The sequence below is a fragment of the Rhincodon typus genome, chromosome 16, assembly GCF_021869965.1.
Source record: "Rhincodon typus isolate 14 chromosome 16, sRhiTyp1.1, whole genome shotgun sequence".
Classification (NCBI taxonomy): Eukaryota; Metazoa; Chordata; class Chondrichthyes; order Orectolobiformes; family Rhincodontidae; genus Rhincodon; species Rhincodon typus.
In genome coordinates this window covers 4,697,652-4,713,004 of record NC_063347.1, presented here as the reverse complement: position 1 = coordinate 4,713,004, position 15,353 = coordinate 4,697,652, and the positions used below count along the sequence as shown (strand labels likewise).

General features: G+C 40.9%; 1 protein-coding gene across 4 annotated transcripts in view; it reads right to left on the bottom strand.

Moving 5' to 3' along the window:
- The window catches only part of tpra1 (transmembrane protein, adipocyte asscociated 1), a 65,178-nt gene that overhangs the window by 31,180 nt on the left and 18,645 nt on the right, over positions 1-15,353 (bottom strand). For all 4 annotated transcript variants that reach the window (XM_048606564.1, XM_048606566.1, XM_048606565.1 and 1 more), the window contains exon 3: positions 6,095-6,227. In XM_048606564.1, the coding sequence (XP_048462521.1) occupies positions 6,095-6,227 (133 nt within the window). The remainder of the gene's footprint in view (positions 1-6,094; positions 6,228-15,353) is intronic.

Below are 15,353 nucleotides of genomic sequence, written 5' to 3'. Positions count from 1 at the left end.
CTTTTCTGATGAAGGGTCTAGGCCCGAAACGTCAGCCTCTCTGCTCCTATGATGCTGCTCGGCCTGCTGTGTTCATCCAGCCCTGCACCTTGTTGTCTCGGATTCACCAGCATCTGCAGTTCCAACCATCTCATATTGAACTCAATGTTGAGTCCAGAAGGCTACAGGGTCCCCATGCTGAAAATGAGGTGGTGTTCTTCCAGCTTGCACCGAGCTTCTCTGCAGCACTGCAGCAAGCCTGAGACAGAGATGTTGGCCGGGGAAACAGGGTGGTGTGTTGAAGTGGCAGGCAACTGGAAGCTCAGGGTCTTTCTTGCGCAAGAGTGAAAGAAAGCAAGCGAAAGAAAGCGAGCAACAGAGAGATCCTTTGGAGTAAGAGCAAGTTAAATATTTTTTATTTAAATCCAGAAAAGTCTACTGTTGGTATTTTTAAGTTGACCACATGATAAAAGAGGTCTAAAAACACCCACAACTACTTTTTCAAAAATAAGCCACACTTATAAACTATGAACACAAAGGGAAGGAAACTGGGGCTTTTTAAATCTTACCATATATGACAAAGGCACTGATATTTAATTATAATCAATTAGAAACACGAGGGGGGACTTAAAACTCGGTCTGCATTCACCTCAGCATAGCTGCATCTAAAATTCAAGCTAAAAATTCAAAGATTTTCAAAAGGATAAATAAATAGTGAAGGGTTCATATTTCTGTTGTTGGTGAGTTGGTCATAAGGGGGATAAGCCTACAAATTAGCAAGAAAAGCATTAAAAAAGCAAAATCAGAAAGAATCTTTTCATACTAAACATTAATGCAGTTTGAAAACCTAGAACTTACACCTCTAGAAGTCTGGAAAGTGGGGTTCTCAAGACAGATTGTTAGACCTTTATTTGGCAAAGGCATGGAAGAATACGGAGCATAAAAGGTCAGGCCAAATTGCCGTACAGCTCAGCCATGACCTGACTAAACTGCACAACAGCTTTGAAGTGCTGAATGATCATCTCCAGTTCCTTGTAAATTAACACAAATATCTAATCATTAGACTTAACTCAACTCTGGCAATCAATAAGATGGAGGCTGGTATTCTCAACTTCTTTATTTCATGCATTTTCCAGCCCATTCCCTATATTCCTAAATTCCCTTTGTGCCCATAAAGCTATAACTCCTAATCTTCAATATACACAATGACTGAGCATCTAATGCCCTCTGGGATAGAGCTTGCAAAGATTCACAACAAATTGAGTGAAAAAAAAAAGTCTAGTTCTGGACTCTCCAGCTCGAGGGAAACAACCTCAGCATTTACCCTGCCAAGCCCCTTCAGAATTTCACATTTCAATAAGATCATACGTCATTCCTCTGAGCTCTTAAGATTATGGATCAATTATACTCAAAGAATTATACTACACTGCAGCTGCAACAGTCAACATCACATTTATACCAGTCTCTTATGATGTATGGACTCCAAGACACTCTCCAAGCCATCTGTTCTCTCAAATGTCCTGTCACATGTCACGAATCTTCCATCCCACTCCAACTTCGCTGTGTTCAGCTTCCTACAAGGTTCCAATGAACCATGAGAAAAAGCACTGCTGATTTGGAACTTTGACAGTATTCAGTCCTCAACCACCATAGATGAAACCATTGCCTCATTATTTCAGACAGCAGAATCTGTTACCATCACTTACTTGTTCCCTCAACTCTAGTTTCTTCAGTTTTATCCCACTACAGCCCCACATCATTCAATTAATTTACCTTTCATGGGATGCGGGATCACTGGCTCGGCCAGCATTTTTTGCTCATTCTTAATTGCCCTACAGAAAGTTGTGGTGAGCTATGTTCTTATATTGTTGCAGTGCTCATCCAGGCACTTTTTAAAAGATTGGGAATTCCAGTCTCAACTACCCTCCAAGGCAGTACGTTCTAGTTGCTCACCACCCTTGAGTTCTGGAGCAGGTATGATTTGAACCAGGGCCTCAGAGTCCAGAGGTAGGGAAACTGCCACTGCACCAAGCTGAGCTTATCCAGCCTCTCTTGAAAGGCTCCAAGACAGGCAACATGCTGGTGAATCTTCCTTTTGTCCTGGAAACTGTCAAACTTTTGATTATTGTTGGAGTCATCTAAAGCAAGTGGAGAGCATTCCATCACACTCTTGACTTGTGAAATGCTCTCCACTTTGCTCCCCCTTGTCCCTAAAACAGTCAAATCTCTCATTTCTTCTGGTTCTGCTGAAAAAGGAAAACCTGGAATGTTAAGTCTTGTCTCCATGTTGAAGACTTGCGCGTTTTCCAGCATTTTCTGTTTAAATTTCAAGATTTCCAACATCTGTAATTGTGCAGGGTTCTGCTGCCATCAACAACAATGCTGATCTCGGTTGTCACCAACCTTAGAGATTGGACAGGCATATGTCAAAACTGGCATGCATGTTACAGATAGGCAGCACAAAGCAATGGCTCAACCTCTTCAACACCAATGTCAAGTCAACCAAGAATGACCGGGAAATAACCACATGTAGAAAAGAATGGCAGACTTAAAAGAAGCTAGGTTATTTCTTCAGTTTTGCTTTCCCCCATAGACACTGCCAGGCCTACTCAGCTTTTCCAGCAATTTGGTTTTTTTTTATTTCTTCAGTTTTTCTCGTCATTGATTCAAACTGTTATTCTGTTCCTCTCCAAAGATGCTTCCTGACCTTCTGAGGTTTTCCATCTTTTGCTCTTATTTCAGATTTCCAGTGTCTGTAATATTTAGCTTTTGTTAAATGAGAAAGCAAGGTGGATGTTTTGATGAAACATCATTGATCCGAAGTAGCAACTTTCCTTTACAGATGCTGCCAGGCTTGAGGAACATTTCGTTTTTATTTTACGTTTCCAGTATCTACAGTGTTTTGCTTTTGTAAGTCAGTAGACAGGGTTGAGAGAGACAAGATTGTTCATTTCTTTCTTGACCTGCGCCAAGTTCTTCATTACAGTTAACAGTTTGAATAACTGGCCTTGGATGACTTAAGAGTTTCAGAATGGCTAGTTCAAATCTTTAACATGAGGCATGTCTCACTGGATAAACGCAGCCTTCGAAGGTGAGAGTGCTAAACATTATTATAGTCTTCAGCTCATAATCCAGACTGATGCTCCCAACGCAGTTTTGAGGCAGTGCTGCAGTCAAGGTTGTCATCTTTTGACAAGGTAGTAAGTCAAGGTCCACACTTTGAGGATAGAGTCAGAGTCAGAGCCATATCGCACAGAAACAGACCCTTTGGTCCTACTCATCTATGCCAACCAGGTTTCCCAGACTAAACTAGTTCCATTTGCCTGCATTTGCCCTATATCCCTCTAAACCTTTCATATTCATATACCCATCCAAATACCTTTTTAAAATGTTATAACTACCTGCGACTGCCACTTCCTCTGGCAGTTCATCCCACATATGAACCACCCTGTGACAGAAAGTACCCCTCAGGTCCCTTTTAAGTCTTATCCCCTCTCACCTTAAAATTATGCCCTCCAGTTCTGGACTTCCCTACCCTAAGTAAAAGACCTTTGCTATTTCACCTTATCTATGCCCCTCATGATTTTATAAACCCCCATAACGTCACTCCTCAGCCTCCTACACTCCAGGGACAAAAAAAAACAAACAGTCTATACTGCCTTTTCCTTTAATTCAAAATCTCCAGTCCTGGTAACATCCTTGTACATCTTTTTGGCATTCTTTCCAATTTAATAATATTCCTCCTTTAACAAGGCAACCAGAATTGTACGCAGTACTCCAGAAGGCCTCACAAACATCCTGTACAACTGCAACATGACATCCCAACCCTGGATGGAGTTCAGGAGACGTTTACAAGAATGGTTCCAGGCATGTAATTAACGAAAGTAGGCTGGACAACCGGAAGGTTTTCCTTCCAAGGTAAAAGGTTGAGGGGAAATCTGACAGAGGCTTTCAAAGACAGAGTAAATTGGGAGAAAATGTTCCCATTTGTGAAAGTATCAAAAAAAACAAAAAAAACAAACAAACAAACAAAAACAATGGGGCACAGATCTAAAGGAATTAGCAAAAGAAGCAAAGGTGACAGGAGGAAAACTCTTTTCTCACAGCAAGTGGCTAGCACTGCCAGTCTGTCTGGTGGAGGTTACATGTTCCTTCAAAAGTGAATTAGGTGGTTAGTGGCAAAGAAATAATGTGCAGGGCTACAGGGAGAAGGCAGAAGAATGGCACGGAGTGAACCACGCATTTGAATAATGGTGTAGACTACGATAAACTGAATGGTCTTTCTGTGGAGTAATGATTCTGTGAATGTCCTAATGTACAGCCAATTAAACTAAATGTTTAAGTGTCACAGTTGTAATGTTGAGATGGGCAGTCAATTTAGTGTCATAGAGATGTACAGCATGGAAACAGACCCTTCGGTCCAATTTGTCCTAACTAACCAGATATCCTAAATTAACTCAGTCCTATTTGCCAGCATTTGGCGCATATCCCTCTAAACCCTTCCTGTTCGTGTAACCATCCAGATGCCTTTTAAATGTTGTAATTGTACCAGCCTCCACCACTTCCTCTGGCAGCTCATTTCATACACTCACCACCCTCTGTGTGAAAAGATTGCCCCTTAGGTCCCTTTTGCATCTTTCCCCTCTCACCTTTAACCTATGCCCTCTAGTTTTGGATTCCCCCACCCTTAGGAAAGATCTCAGCTATTCATCCTATCCATGCGCCTCATGATTTTATAAACCTTTATAAAGTCACCTCTCGGTCTCCGAGACTCCAGGGAAAATAACCCCAGCCTATTCAGCCTTTCCCTACAGCTTAAACCTTCCAACCCCGGCAACATCCTGGTATATCGTTTCTGCAGCCTTTCAAGTTTAACAACATCTTTCCTGTAGCAGGGAGGCCAGAAGTGAACACAGTATTCCTGTACATCTGCAATATGACATCTGAACTCCTATACTCAATGCTCTGACCAATAAGCAAACCGGGAAATAAGTTACCTTAAATGATGTTTCTTATGGATGAGACCAAACCCCCTCAAAACGTGTCAAAGGTAATAGCCTAGACCCTAACTTTTTCTTATTTTATAAGGCAAGTACCAGGCCGTGTGTTCCGGATGCAATTCAATGGGTCAAACTACCAGGCTCGAAGCAAAACATACTTTATTCATATGCTATAGCTAAAATACAAACAAAAAGAAAGAAGAAATTGGAATAGCTTAATTCTACTGTAACAGAATGATAGATTATTTAATGACTAAACAGCAACTGTTCCAATATAATAACATCCCATAAACACATCCTTGGCAAAGGCAAAGGCGGTAAAATAGATTGTCTCGCATGCAATTCTAGCAGCAGGAAGAGAAACCCCAGATTTACATGCATCAGAAAGAGGAAAAACGGCTTCCATGTCCAGCTTCAAGATACTAACAACTGCTACTGAAAGCTAAACTAAAAATCCTGGTTCTGTGGGAGCTTGACCCTACCTCTTCAGGCCTGCTTTTATTGTTCCAACTTTGAAAAAAAAACCAAGGCCTCACAAGCTTTTACTTTATTGGCTTGGGCAGATATCTCAGCACTTCTTCCTCAACCTCTCTTCCTAAAAACAAAAATCCAGGACAAAAAAGTACACCTCCTAAAGCTGTAGCATCGTCACATGGTAGTTGAGGAATAAACGTTGACCAAGAAACCAGCAGAACTCTCCTGCTCTTTGAGCCATGCTATCTTTTACATTTGCTCAACAGAGCGTCCTAGACCTTATTTGACCTCTCATCCAAGAGATGGCAAACATGACAATTCAGCCTACTGCACTCGTCAGCCTAGCTGCAAGCATTCAAATCACAAAGAAGATCTCCAGAATAGAGGGTTGAGGCAGGCGAAAATATGGCTGGGAATAAATATGGGATGCACGGGGGCCAGCATTGGATTATCAGTAACGTCAGTGCAGCAGATGCTGCACTTGGGAACAAGGAGATGTATAGAAGGGCGAGATGACCCGGAGCTATCTGAGATACTTTGTGCAGCAGCTCAAGAGATTCTAGTAATATTCAGATTGCCAGGACATCTTGCAGAAATCCTGCATGTCACACCAAATTGTTATTGCATTGCAGAAGACTTACCAGTATGTAGAATGTAGTGAAGATGGGACTCGATGTGGCCCGAATCTTTGCTCTAGCCGATGGAAGTTTCCAGAGCAAGAATGAGAAGAAAAGCACATTCGGGATTAGGAGAAAGACATCCCAAAATCGGACTCTGTTAGGAAATGAAGCAATTAAAAGTACGTTAGAAATGATAAGAAACCCTGGCAGACATGGACACAAACAACTTTGCAACAACAGTTTGCATTTGCATAGTGCAGCACAGGAACATTAACAAAATTTGACACTGAACCATGTAAGGAAATATTGGTCCCAGACAGGTTTTAATAAAAGTAAAAAGTAAAAAATGCGTGAGAGAAGAAAAAAAGCATACGAGGGAAAAAAAAAGAGCGAGATAAAAGGAGCACAAAAAAGAACAAGACAAAAGAAAGAACAACCCAACACATTTATAATTTTACTAAATTTTGATGAAACTAATGTATTGCAGACTGCCATTATCTGATTAAGTAGCAGAATGGTCTTCAGGGCTGAATATCATGCTCCCATGAAGAAACATCCTCTTACTCTTATCACCCCATCATGCCAAAACACAAACCTCTTTTTGTGAAGCATAACAGGGAAGGTTGATGAGCACGACACAGTTGATGCAATATAGATGGACTTCCAAATGGCAGCTGATAAAGTGCCACATAGCAGACTTGTCAACAAATTAAAAGTCCGTGGAATAACAGCATCAGAGGCAGTATGGATACGAAGTTGACCGAGTGAGAAGAAACAATAACACTGGTGAATGGTTGTTTCTCAGAAGGTATACAGTGAGGTTCCCCTGTGGCGGCCTCTAGGACGACAGGTTTTCTTGATTCATGACGACTCGTACTTGGGTGCACGTGACACACTTCCATCTTTTAAGGACACTAAATTTAGGAGTACTGTGATTTATAAGGAGAGTAGTGACAGAGTTTAAGTCGTCACACAGGTTGATGAACTGAAAGGGCATGTGGCAGGTTAAATTTAATGCAGAGAAGTGCAAAGTGCTATACTTTGGTTGGAAGGACGAAGAAAGACAACATATTTTTAAAAAGTACAAATCTAAAAGAGGTTGCAGGAGCAGAGAGACGTAGGGGCGTGTGTCTGTACAAATCAAGATCAGAGAGGGATTGAAAATGCATACAGGGTCCTGACCTTTACAAATAGATGCAAGTGTAGGAAAGTATTTGGCCTCAACTGGAGTACTGTGTCTAATTCTGGCCCCCACACTTTAGGATGAATTTGAAGGCATTAAACGAGGTTGCAGGAAAGAAGCAGCTGGGCATTGTCTCCTTAGAGAAGGTTGGGGGGGGCGGGATTTAAAAGACAGACAATCAAAATGAAAAAGATTCTGGACAAATTAGATGAAGAGTGAAAAACTAAAGCATTGAGAACCAGGGGGTGCCGATTTAAGATGAATAGCAAAAGAATGAAATGGTACGTGAAGAACAAATTTACAAAGAACACGAAAGTGGTTAGATTTTGGAAAGCACTGACAGGGTGGAGGAGACAGAACAAGTCAGGACATTTAAAAGGAAATTGGATAGTTATTTGAAGAGAGGGTTGAAGAGGTTACAGGGACCAGGACTAGCCAAAATGCTCTTTCAGAGGGCTAGAATGGATACAATGGGCTGAATGATCATCTTCTGTGCTGTACCAGTTCTTGATTCTTAAATGGTTGCAGTACTTTTTCAGTACTAAATTCCACCATATTAAAGAAAGATCTTGCATTTATTTAACATCAATCACAACCTCAGGATATCACAAAGTGCTTTATGGCCACCAGAATACGTCAGAGCTTTGTCATTTAACATAATGTAAGAAATACAGGAACCAATTTGCAATACAAGCAGCTCCCACAAACAACAGGCATTTGGCAGATAAGCTTTTTTTTTTAAAAATGATGTTGATTGAGGAATAAATAGCAATTGATGGAGGTTAGGTACAAAAAGTAAAATTGCCACAGTCTCAGAACCATAGGTCTGCTCTCTCATTAGAGAAAAATGACCAGTGGTGAGTTTAACCGGGAGGGTCAACATACCTCAGGCAAGTGCAAGGTCAAGAAGGAGAATCCTTCATGGTAATGTCAGTTGGTGCAGGAATTGAACCCACACTGTTAGCATTGTGCTGCATCATAAACTAGTCATCCAGCCAAGTGAGCCAAATCGCCCCTCTCTATTGACCAAGTAGCCTTATATCCTCTGGGACTATGGTAACTTTGCTTAGGTGGAGGGGAACTCATCTGAGCTTTGAAATGTGCTGCAAGTCATTTGCATTCACCCTGGATGGCAGATGATGTCTTGGTTTTACCTTTCATCCAAAAGGATGTCCTTCAACATCGCAGCACTTGTGTGCTCATCAGTACCCTTCAGTTAGGAAAACTGAACTTTACCATACACTCTCAGACACATAGCAGATTTTTTCAGTTTGGGACTGGCTGCTAATTATTATGTATCACACTCAATGTCGAGAGAGAGTCTTAGATGTGGAGGCAGGGAACAGGAATATGATGCAGTGTGTGATTGAACAGCTTGCTAAAACTCAATATCTGAACTCTTATGTGACATTTGGGAGGGAGGTGCTAATAACTGCAGAATCACAACACCATAAATTAGTGTCAGTGGGAGGTGTGGTGAGGTAGCAAGAGGAATGCACGCTCTAAAGCAATGCAGACGGGGTGAAGAGTTAAAATGAGAAAACAAATGTATATTCACGAAAAAAAAACAAATTGGCTTTTGCCACATTGATAACATCATCCAGCCCTGCACCTTGTTGTCTCTTGATAACAACTGTGTTGCTCGATTTGGTTTTTAAAGAAGTGAGCCATAAAGACAGACAGCAGCATGACTTTTGAGCTCCAAATAATCCAAAAAACATAGAAGAAGTAGGCCATTCAGTCCATTGAGTCTGCTACACCAATCAACAAGTTTGACAGGTAGACAAGGTGGTTTAGGTGGCGTTTAGCACGCTTGTCTTCATTACTCAATAGGAGTTGGGATGTCATGTTGACATTGTACAGAACGTTGGTAGGGCCACTTTAGGACTACTGTATACAGTTCAGGTTGCCCTGCTTTAGGAATGAAATTATTAAGCTGGAGAGGATTTAGAAGATTTAGACGAGATATACCAGGATATTGCTGGGAATGAAGAGTTTGAATTATAAAGGACAGGCTAGACAAGATGGGACTTTTTTCACTGGAGCTTAGGAGGTTGAGGGGTGATTTAATAGAGGTTTATAAAATCATGAGGGGCACAGATAAGGTGAATGGCAAAGTTCTTTTCCTTAGGTTAGAGGAGTTCAAAACTAGAGGGCATATTTTAAATCTTTCCCATCTCACCTTAAAAAAAAGGTACCCGAGGGGCAACCTTTTCCCCCAAACAGTGGTTCACATGTGGAATGAACTGCCACAGGAAGCGGTAGATACAGGTACCATTACAACATTTAAAAGACATTTAGTCAGGTACATGAACAGGAAAGGTTTAAGAGGGAAATGGGCCAAATGCAGGCAAATGGCACTAGGTTAGTTTGTGAAACTTGGTCGGCATGGATAAGTTGGACCAAAAAGAGTCTGTTTCTGTGCTGAATGACTCTAGGACTATGAAATCATGATGAATTTGAAAAATTCTCAACTCCTGCCTTTTCCCTCAATTCCCTTATGATTAAAAAAAAAATAATCAGTCTCAACCTTCAATATACTTAATGACCAGCCCTGACACCACTCTACAGTAAAGAATTCCATAGATTCACTACCCTCAAAAGAAAAAGATTCCTCTTTATCTCTGTCTTAATTGTGCAGTTTATTCTGAGATGATGCTCTCTGGGCTAGACCCTAGCAGAAGGCGAAAACAACCTAACAGGGTAGACTGAGAGAGATTGGGTCTCTCCATTGATCTATTCAGCTATTACATCACATGTCAATTCTAGTATTCATTAAAGGAATGAGAGCTTGGAAAAAGAATAATCACATCCAGAGAAATTCAATTTGCTCATCAGGCATACCCACAGGCTTGTTTATTAAATAGCTGGTTTGAGAGATGAATATATTGGCAGTCTAGTTGGGACCATGTCCCAGATCAGCCCAGCTACAAATTGCATTGCTAAGGCACAGTACAGAATCCTAAAGGCCAAGAGTTTCAGATGGGTGTGGCATTCAAGACAATACAAATGGCCTCAAATGCCCTTGATCAACATCCTTGATACCCCTAGGAGAAGCACTTACAAGTAGGGCTTGTAAACAAAATGAAGGAGTTGCAAACTTTAATGACTCAAAGGGCTAAAGAGCCTCTTCTGTACGGTATGATTCTATGACTGGTTCTTTGATGCATTCTCTCATGTTCAAATTTTCAAAAAAAAAAAAAAAAAAAAAAATTTATAGTATTGTTGGGCGAATACAAGAACAGGAGCATGAGTAGGCTGCAGCATCTCTGCTATTCAATGAGGCAATATCTACATTTTTTTTTACATCAAATCTAATTGCATGTCCTATCCCATATCTTGTTTCACTTGGAGTCCACAAAATCTATCAATCATATACCTGAGGAATGAGCATTTCAGCCCCAAAAGTACAGAATTCCAAATATTCACAATAGTTTGAGTGAAGAATGGTTCTCCCACCTCTATTCTAAACACCCTTTACCCTGAGCCGACACTACCCCAAGACTACACCACCCCCTAGTTCAAAGGGAAACAGCCCTATCAGCAGCTACCAGTCAAACAATATATAAATTAAATGTTTTTTGCGCAGTAGCTCCAAGTTCTTTGTTCGTATTCTCACTGTAGGATCATCTGTGTCCTTTTCTCTTACAATGCTGCCTCTTAGCCATAACAGTAAAAACAGCACACCCTAATTCACCTAGTATGCCACTTTAAATATCTGGAAGGGCATCACCACCCGTCAGGTTTTTAGGTTGCTTGCTGTCTTTCATGTCAATACAGATTCAAAAAGCAGGAAACAGAAATGTTTGATTTATAAAAACATGAGGACAGAAGAAATAGGAGAAGACCATTCAAGTCAGATTGTAGTCAGTCAGGCTGTTACCCCAACTACACCTTCCAGCATATGCCAGGTTCCCTTAGACAGATACCAACCTTTGTGTACTAACTTGAATATATTCAATTATTGAGTATTCATAATAATACAACTCATTACATGCAGCGCCTGTGGGATCAAGCCTGATCACATAGGCACAGAACTGAGACAGACAGTGCTGAGCCTGTGGAATTCCTTGTCCCTGAAAGCGGTCGAGGCCAACAAATTGTCCGATTTCAAGGAGTTCAACATAGCACATAGGGCCAAAGGGATCAAAGGACATGGAGAAAGGTGGGACCATGCTATCGATTTGGATGATTAGCCATGATCAGAATGAATGGCAAAGCAGATTTGAAGGGCCAAATAGCCTACTCTTGCTCCTATTTTCTATGTTTCCAGGAGCATATCCAGCTTCTGTCCACTACTCATAATAGTCCTGCAACCAACTGCGCAAAGCTTCTAAAATATAACAGAGTCAGCTTGTTCAGTGGTTAAAGCCATTGCTCATCATTCAGTTCACAGCTACACTAATATGTTTTTTTAAGTGTATTACACTCGGAATGTTCTCCATGCTGGAGTACTCACTTTGATTCTCTGTAACCAATAACGTTTTATTTCTTTAATTTTTCTCCAACATCCTGGAGTCCACTCAAAAATGCAATTAGAATTTTTTCTTCTTTATTCATTCATTCGCTAGCTAATTGTCCTGAAGGCAATTACGAGTCAACCACATTGCTGTGTGTCTGGAGTCACATGTAGGCCAGACGAGGTAAGGATGGCAGCTTCCTTCCCTAAAAAGGACATTAGTGACCAGATGGGTTTTTCCAATCAACAATGGATTCACGGTCATCATTAGGCTCTTAATTCCAGGATATTTATTTACATCAAATTCCACCATCTGCCATGGCAGGATTTGAACCGAGGTCCCCAGCATGTTATCTGGGTCTCTGGATTAACAGTCCAGCGATAATACCACTAGGCCATCACCTGTCCCCAAATAGGGTGGGAAATAAATATTGAATGGTCACTAGCTATTCTTTACTAAGTTCAACTACTCAATAAATAACAGTTGTTATTTATTGTTATTTAACAGCTGGGCGGCACGGTGGCTCAGTGATTAGCACTGCCGCCTCACAGTGCCAGGGACCCGGCTTCAATTCCACCCCCAGGCGACTGTCTGTGTGGAGTTTGCACATTCTCCCTGTGTCTGTGTGGGTTTCCTCCGGGTGCTCCGGTTTCCTACCACAGTCTAAAGATGTGCATACTAGGTGGATTGGCTGTGCTAAATTGCACGTTCAGGGATGTGTAGATTAGGTGGGTTACTGGGGGTCTGGTTGGGATACTTTGAGGTTCGGTGCAGACTTGTTGGGCCGAAGGTCTTGTTTCCACACTGCAGGGATTCTATCATCTATGAGTTGTCAACATCCATAAAAGGAAATAAAAACATAACACTACTACAGGCATTAACTTCAAAAGTTGTAGAATAATCAAACTGTTAAATTTTGAAGGCTAACTTACTTTGTTAAATACAGGAAAAATATTGCATTGGATTCCTTAAACAAATGTTCCTGAGAATGTGGTAATTGCACACAACTTAACACAAAATAGTCTCACTCCATCATAACTATTTCAACAGTTCCTACTTAATGAACTACAGGCTCAGCTCGTGACAACATATAACTAAAAGCACAAAAATGAACGGATATTACACAGAAGAAAACCAATGAGCTTGGATTGATAAGTGCTGCCCAAACATGTTTAGGAGGAGGTGAGGAAGCTAACTTCCATGAACTAATTGAATGATATGTACTACTCCAAACAGGATGCAATCAAAAACTAATCTTATTCTCCCAGAGAAACACATTCAAGGTAACAATATCCATCGGGATTGGATTTTCACATGCCACAGCAACACTGATAGTACACCAATCCATAAGCCAAATAAATTGGTGTACTAAGTTTCTGGTGGAATACGCAATGTTCTATATGGCAGGTTACTAACTAATGCCACAAATTCATTACTGACAGTAGTTTAACCTTTCTTGACCTCTCAGTTCCATGGGCTGGCTGGATAAGTAAGCAAACTCATCAAGCAGTTCTTTAGGCTTTGATCTCCAATCCTACTCCCCAATTACCACATACCCATCACCCAACTAACTAACACAGCCAGAACCTCTAATAAAAGATCGACAGCAAAACTTTCAAAAAGCCCAAGGAAGTGCCATTTAAATTTTAGTAATGCTGTTCTGGAAAGTCCCCGACAGAATTTTTTCAAAGTCTGCATTTCCAAGTTAAGTGAAAGCATATTTAACTTCCCATTTTTTCTTCCTAATTCAACAGCACGAAGCATCAAGTCTTTGCCCTTTCTCCAACTCATATCTAACGTAGTCCAAGCTGATGCACACTAAGTTTTCTTTCCAGTAAAAAAAAAAATAAATAAATTAGCAGAGGTTTGGGAACCAGGAATTAATACTAAAACAATACCGAAATCCTTAAACTTAGGAATGGTGCCAGAGGACTGGAGAAATGCAAATGCTACACTCATTTCAATAATGGACATAAAGATAAGTCCTGCAACTACAGGCCGATCAGTTTAACTTCAGTAGCAGGAAAAAAAATTAAGACAAAATTAACAGTGAATTGGAAAGTGCAGGTTAATTATAGAACGGGTGGGCAAGTGACAGGTAAATATTAGGGTGGAGAAGTATGAAGTGATTCATTTTGTCAGGAAGAACATGGACAGATAATATCAAAAATAGTACAATTCTAAAGGGAGTGCAGGAACAGGGGTATGTTTATATATACACACACAAAACAAAATATATCATTCCATTAATCATTGAAGACGGCTAAACAGGTTGAGGAACAGTAAATAATACATACAGTATTATAAGCTTTATTAGTAGGGGCAGAGAGAGTGCAAAAGCAAGAAAGTTACAACAAAACTGGTGTAGTCTCAATTGGAGTATTGCCCCTAGTTCTGGGCATCACACTTCAGGAAGATTGTAAAAGGTATGAGGGGGCACAAAACACATTCATGGGAATGGTAACAGAGGACAAGAGATTAGGAACTTCTGTTATGTAAAAATGATTGGAGAAATTGGGACTATTTTACTTGTAGAAGAGGGGATGGAGAGATTTGCTGGAAGTATTCAAAATCAAGAGGGATCCGAACAGAGTAAAAGGGAGAAAATATTCCCATTGGTAGAAGGATTGAGACCAGACAGTACCAGATTTTAGATATTTGGCAATAAAAAGTAGCAACGGCATGAGGAAAATGTTTTTGTCACACAGCAATGGGTAAGTATCTCAATTCCATTGCCTGAGCGTGTGGTAAAAATAGGGTCAGCTGAGGCCTTCATAAGGATTTGAATGGTTATCTAAAAAGGACATGTCTGCAGGATTACTGGGAACAGGAAGGGGAATGGGATTCAGGGTGACTTGGCAAGTTGGAGCCAAAATCAACTTAGGGTAGGAGACACAGGGTGGCAGTAGAGGCTCTTTGTGGGCCTGGAGGCTGGTGTACCGAGGGATCGCTGGAGTCCCTTATTGTGTGTGATATATATATGTAGAAGAAAAAAAACATAGGGGAGAATGTGGGTGCAGAATATGATAAGTTAGCTTGCGGACGACATGAATATTGGCCAGTTGGTTGACAGTAAGGAAGCAGGTCTTGGGTTACAGGAGGATATGGACAGATTGGTCAGATGGTTAGATCAGTGGTACATGAAAACTAATCCTGCTAAGTGTGAGGTGATACACTTTGGAGGAAGTAACAAGACAAGGGAATACTTAATGATGGCAGACACTAGGAAGCCGAGAGGAACACAGCAATCTTGAGGTGCCTGTCCACAGATCCCCAAAAGGTGGCATGACAGGTTAACAGGGGAATTAAAAAGGGACATTTGCCTTTCTCAGTCGTGGTATAGATTAAAAGAGCAGGGAGGTTTATGTTCGAGCTGTTCACAACTTTGGTTAGGCCACAGTTGGAGTAGTGTGTGTTGATCTATTTAATGTGGGAAGGATGTGATTGCACTAGAGGGCATGCAGAGGAGATTCAACAGGGTATTGCCTGGGATGAAGCAGTTTAGTTAAGTTATGAAGTGAGGCTGGTAAACCTCAGGTTGTTTCTTTGGAGCAAATGGTCTCCTCTGTGCTGTAACCATTGTACAGTTCTATAATAAATGCTGGCCTTGCCAGTATAACCCACATCAGTTGGACAA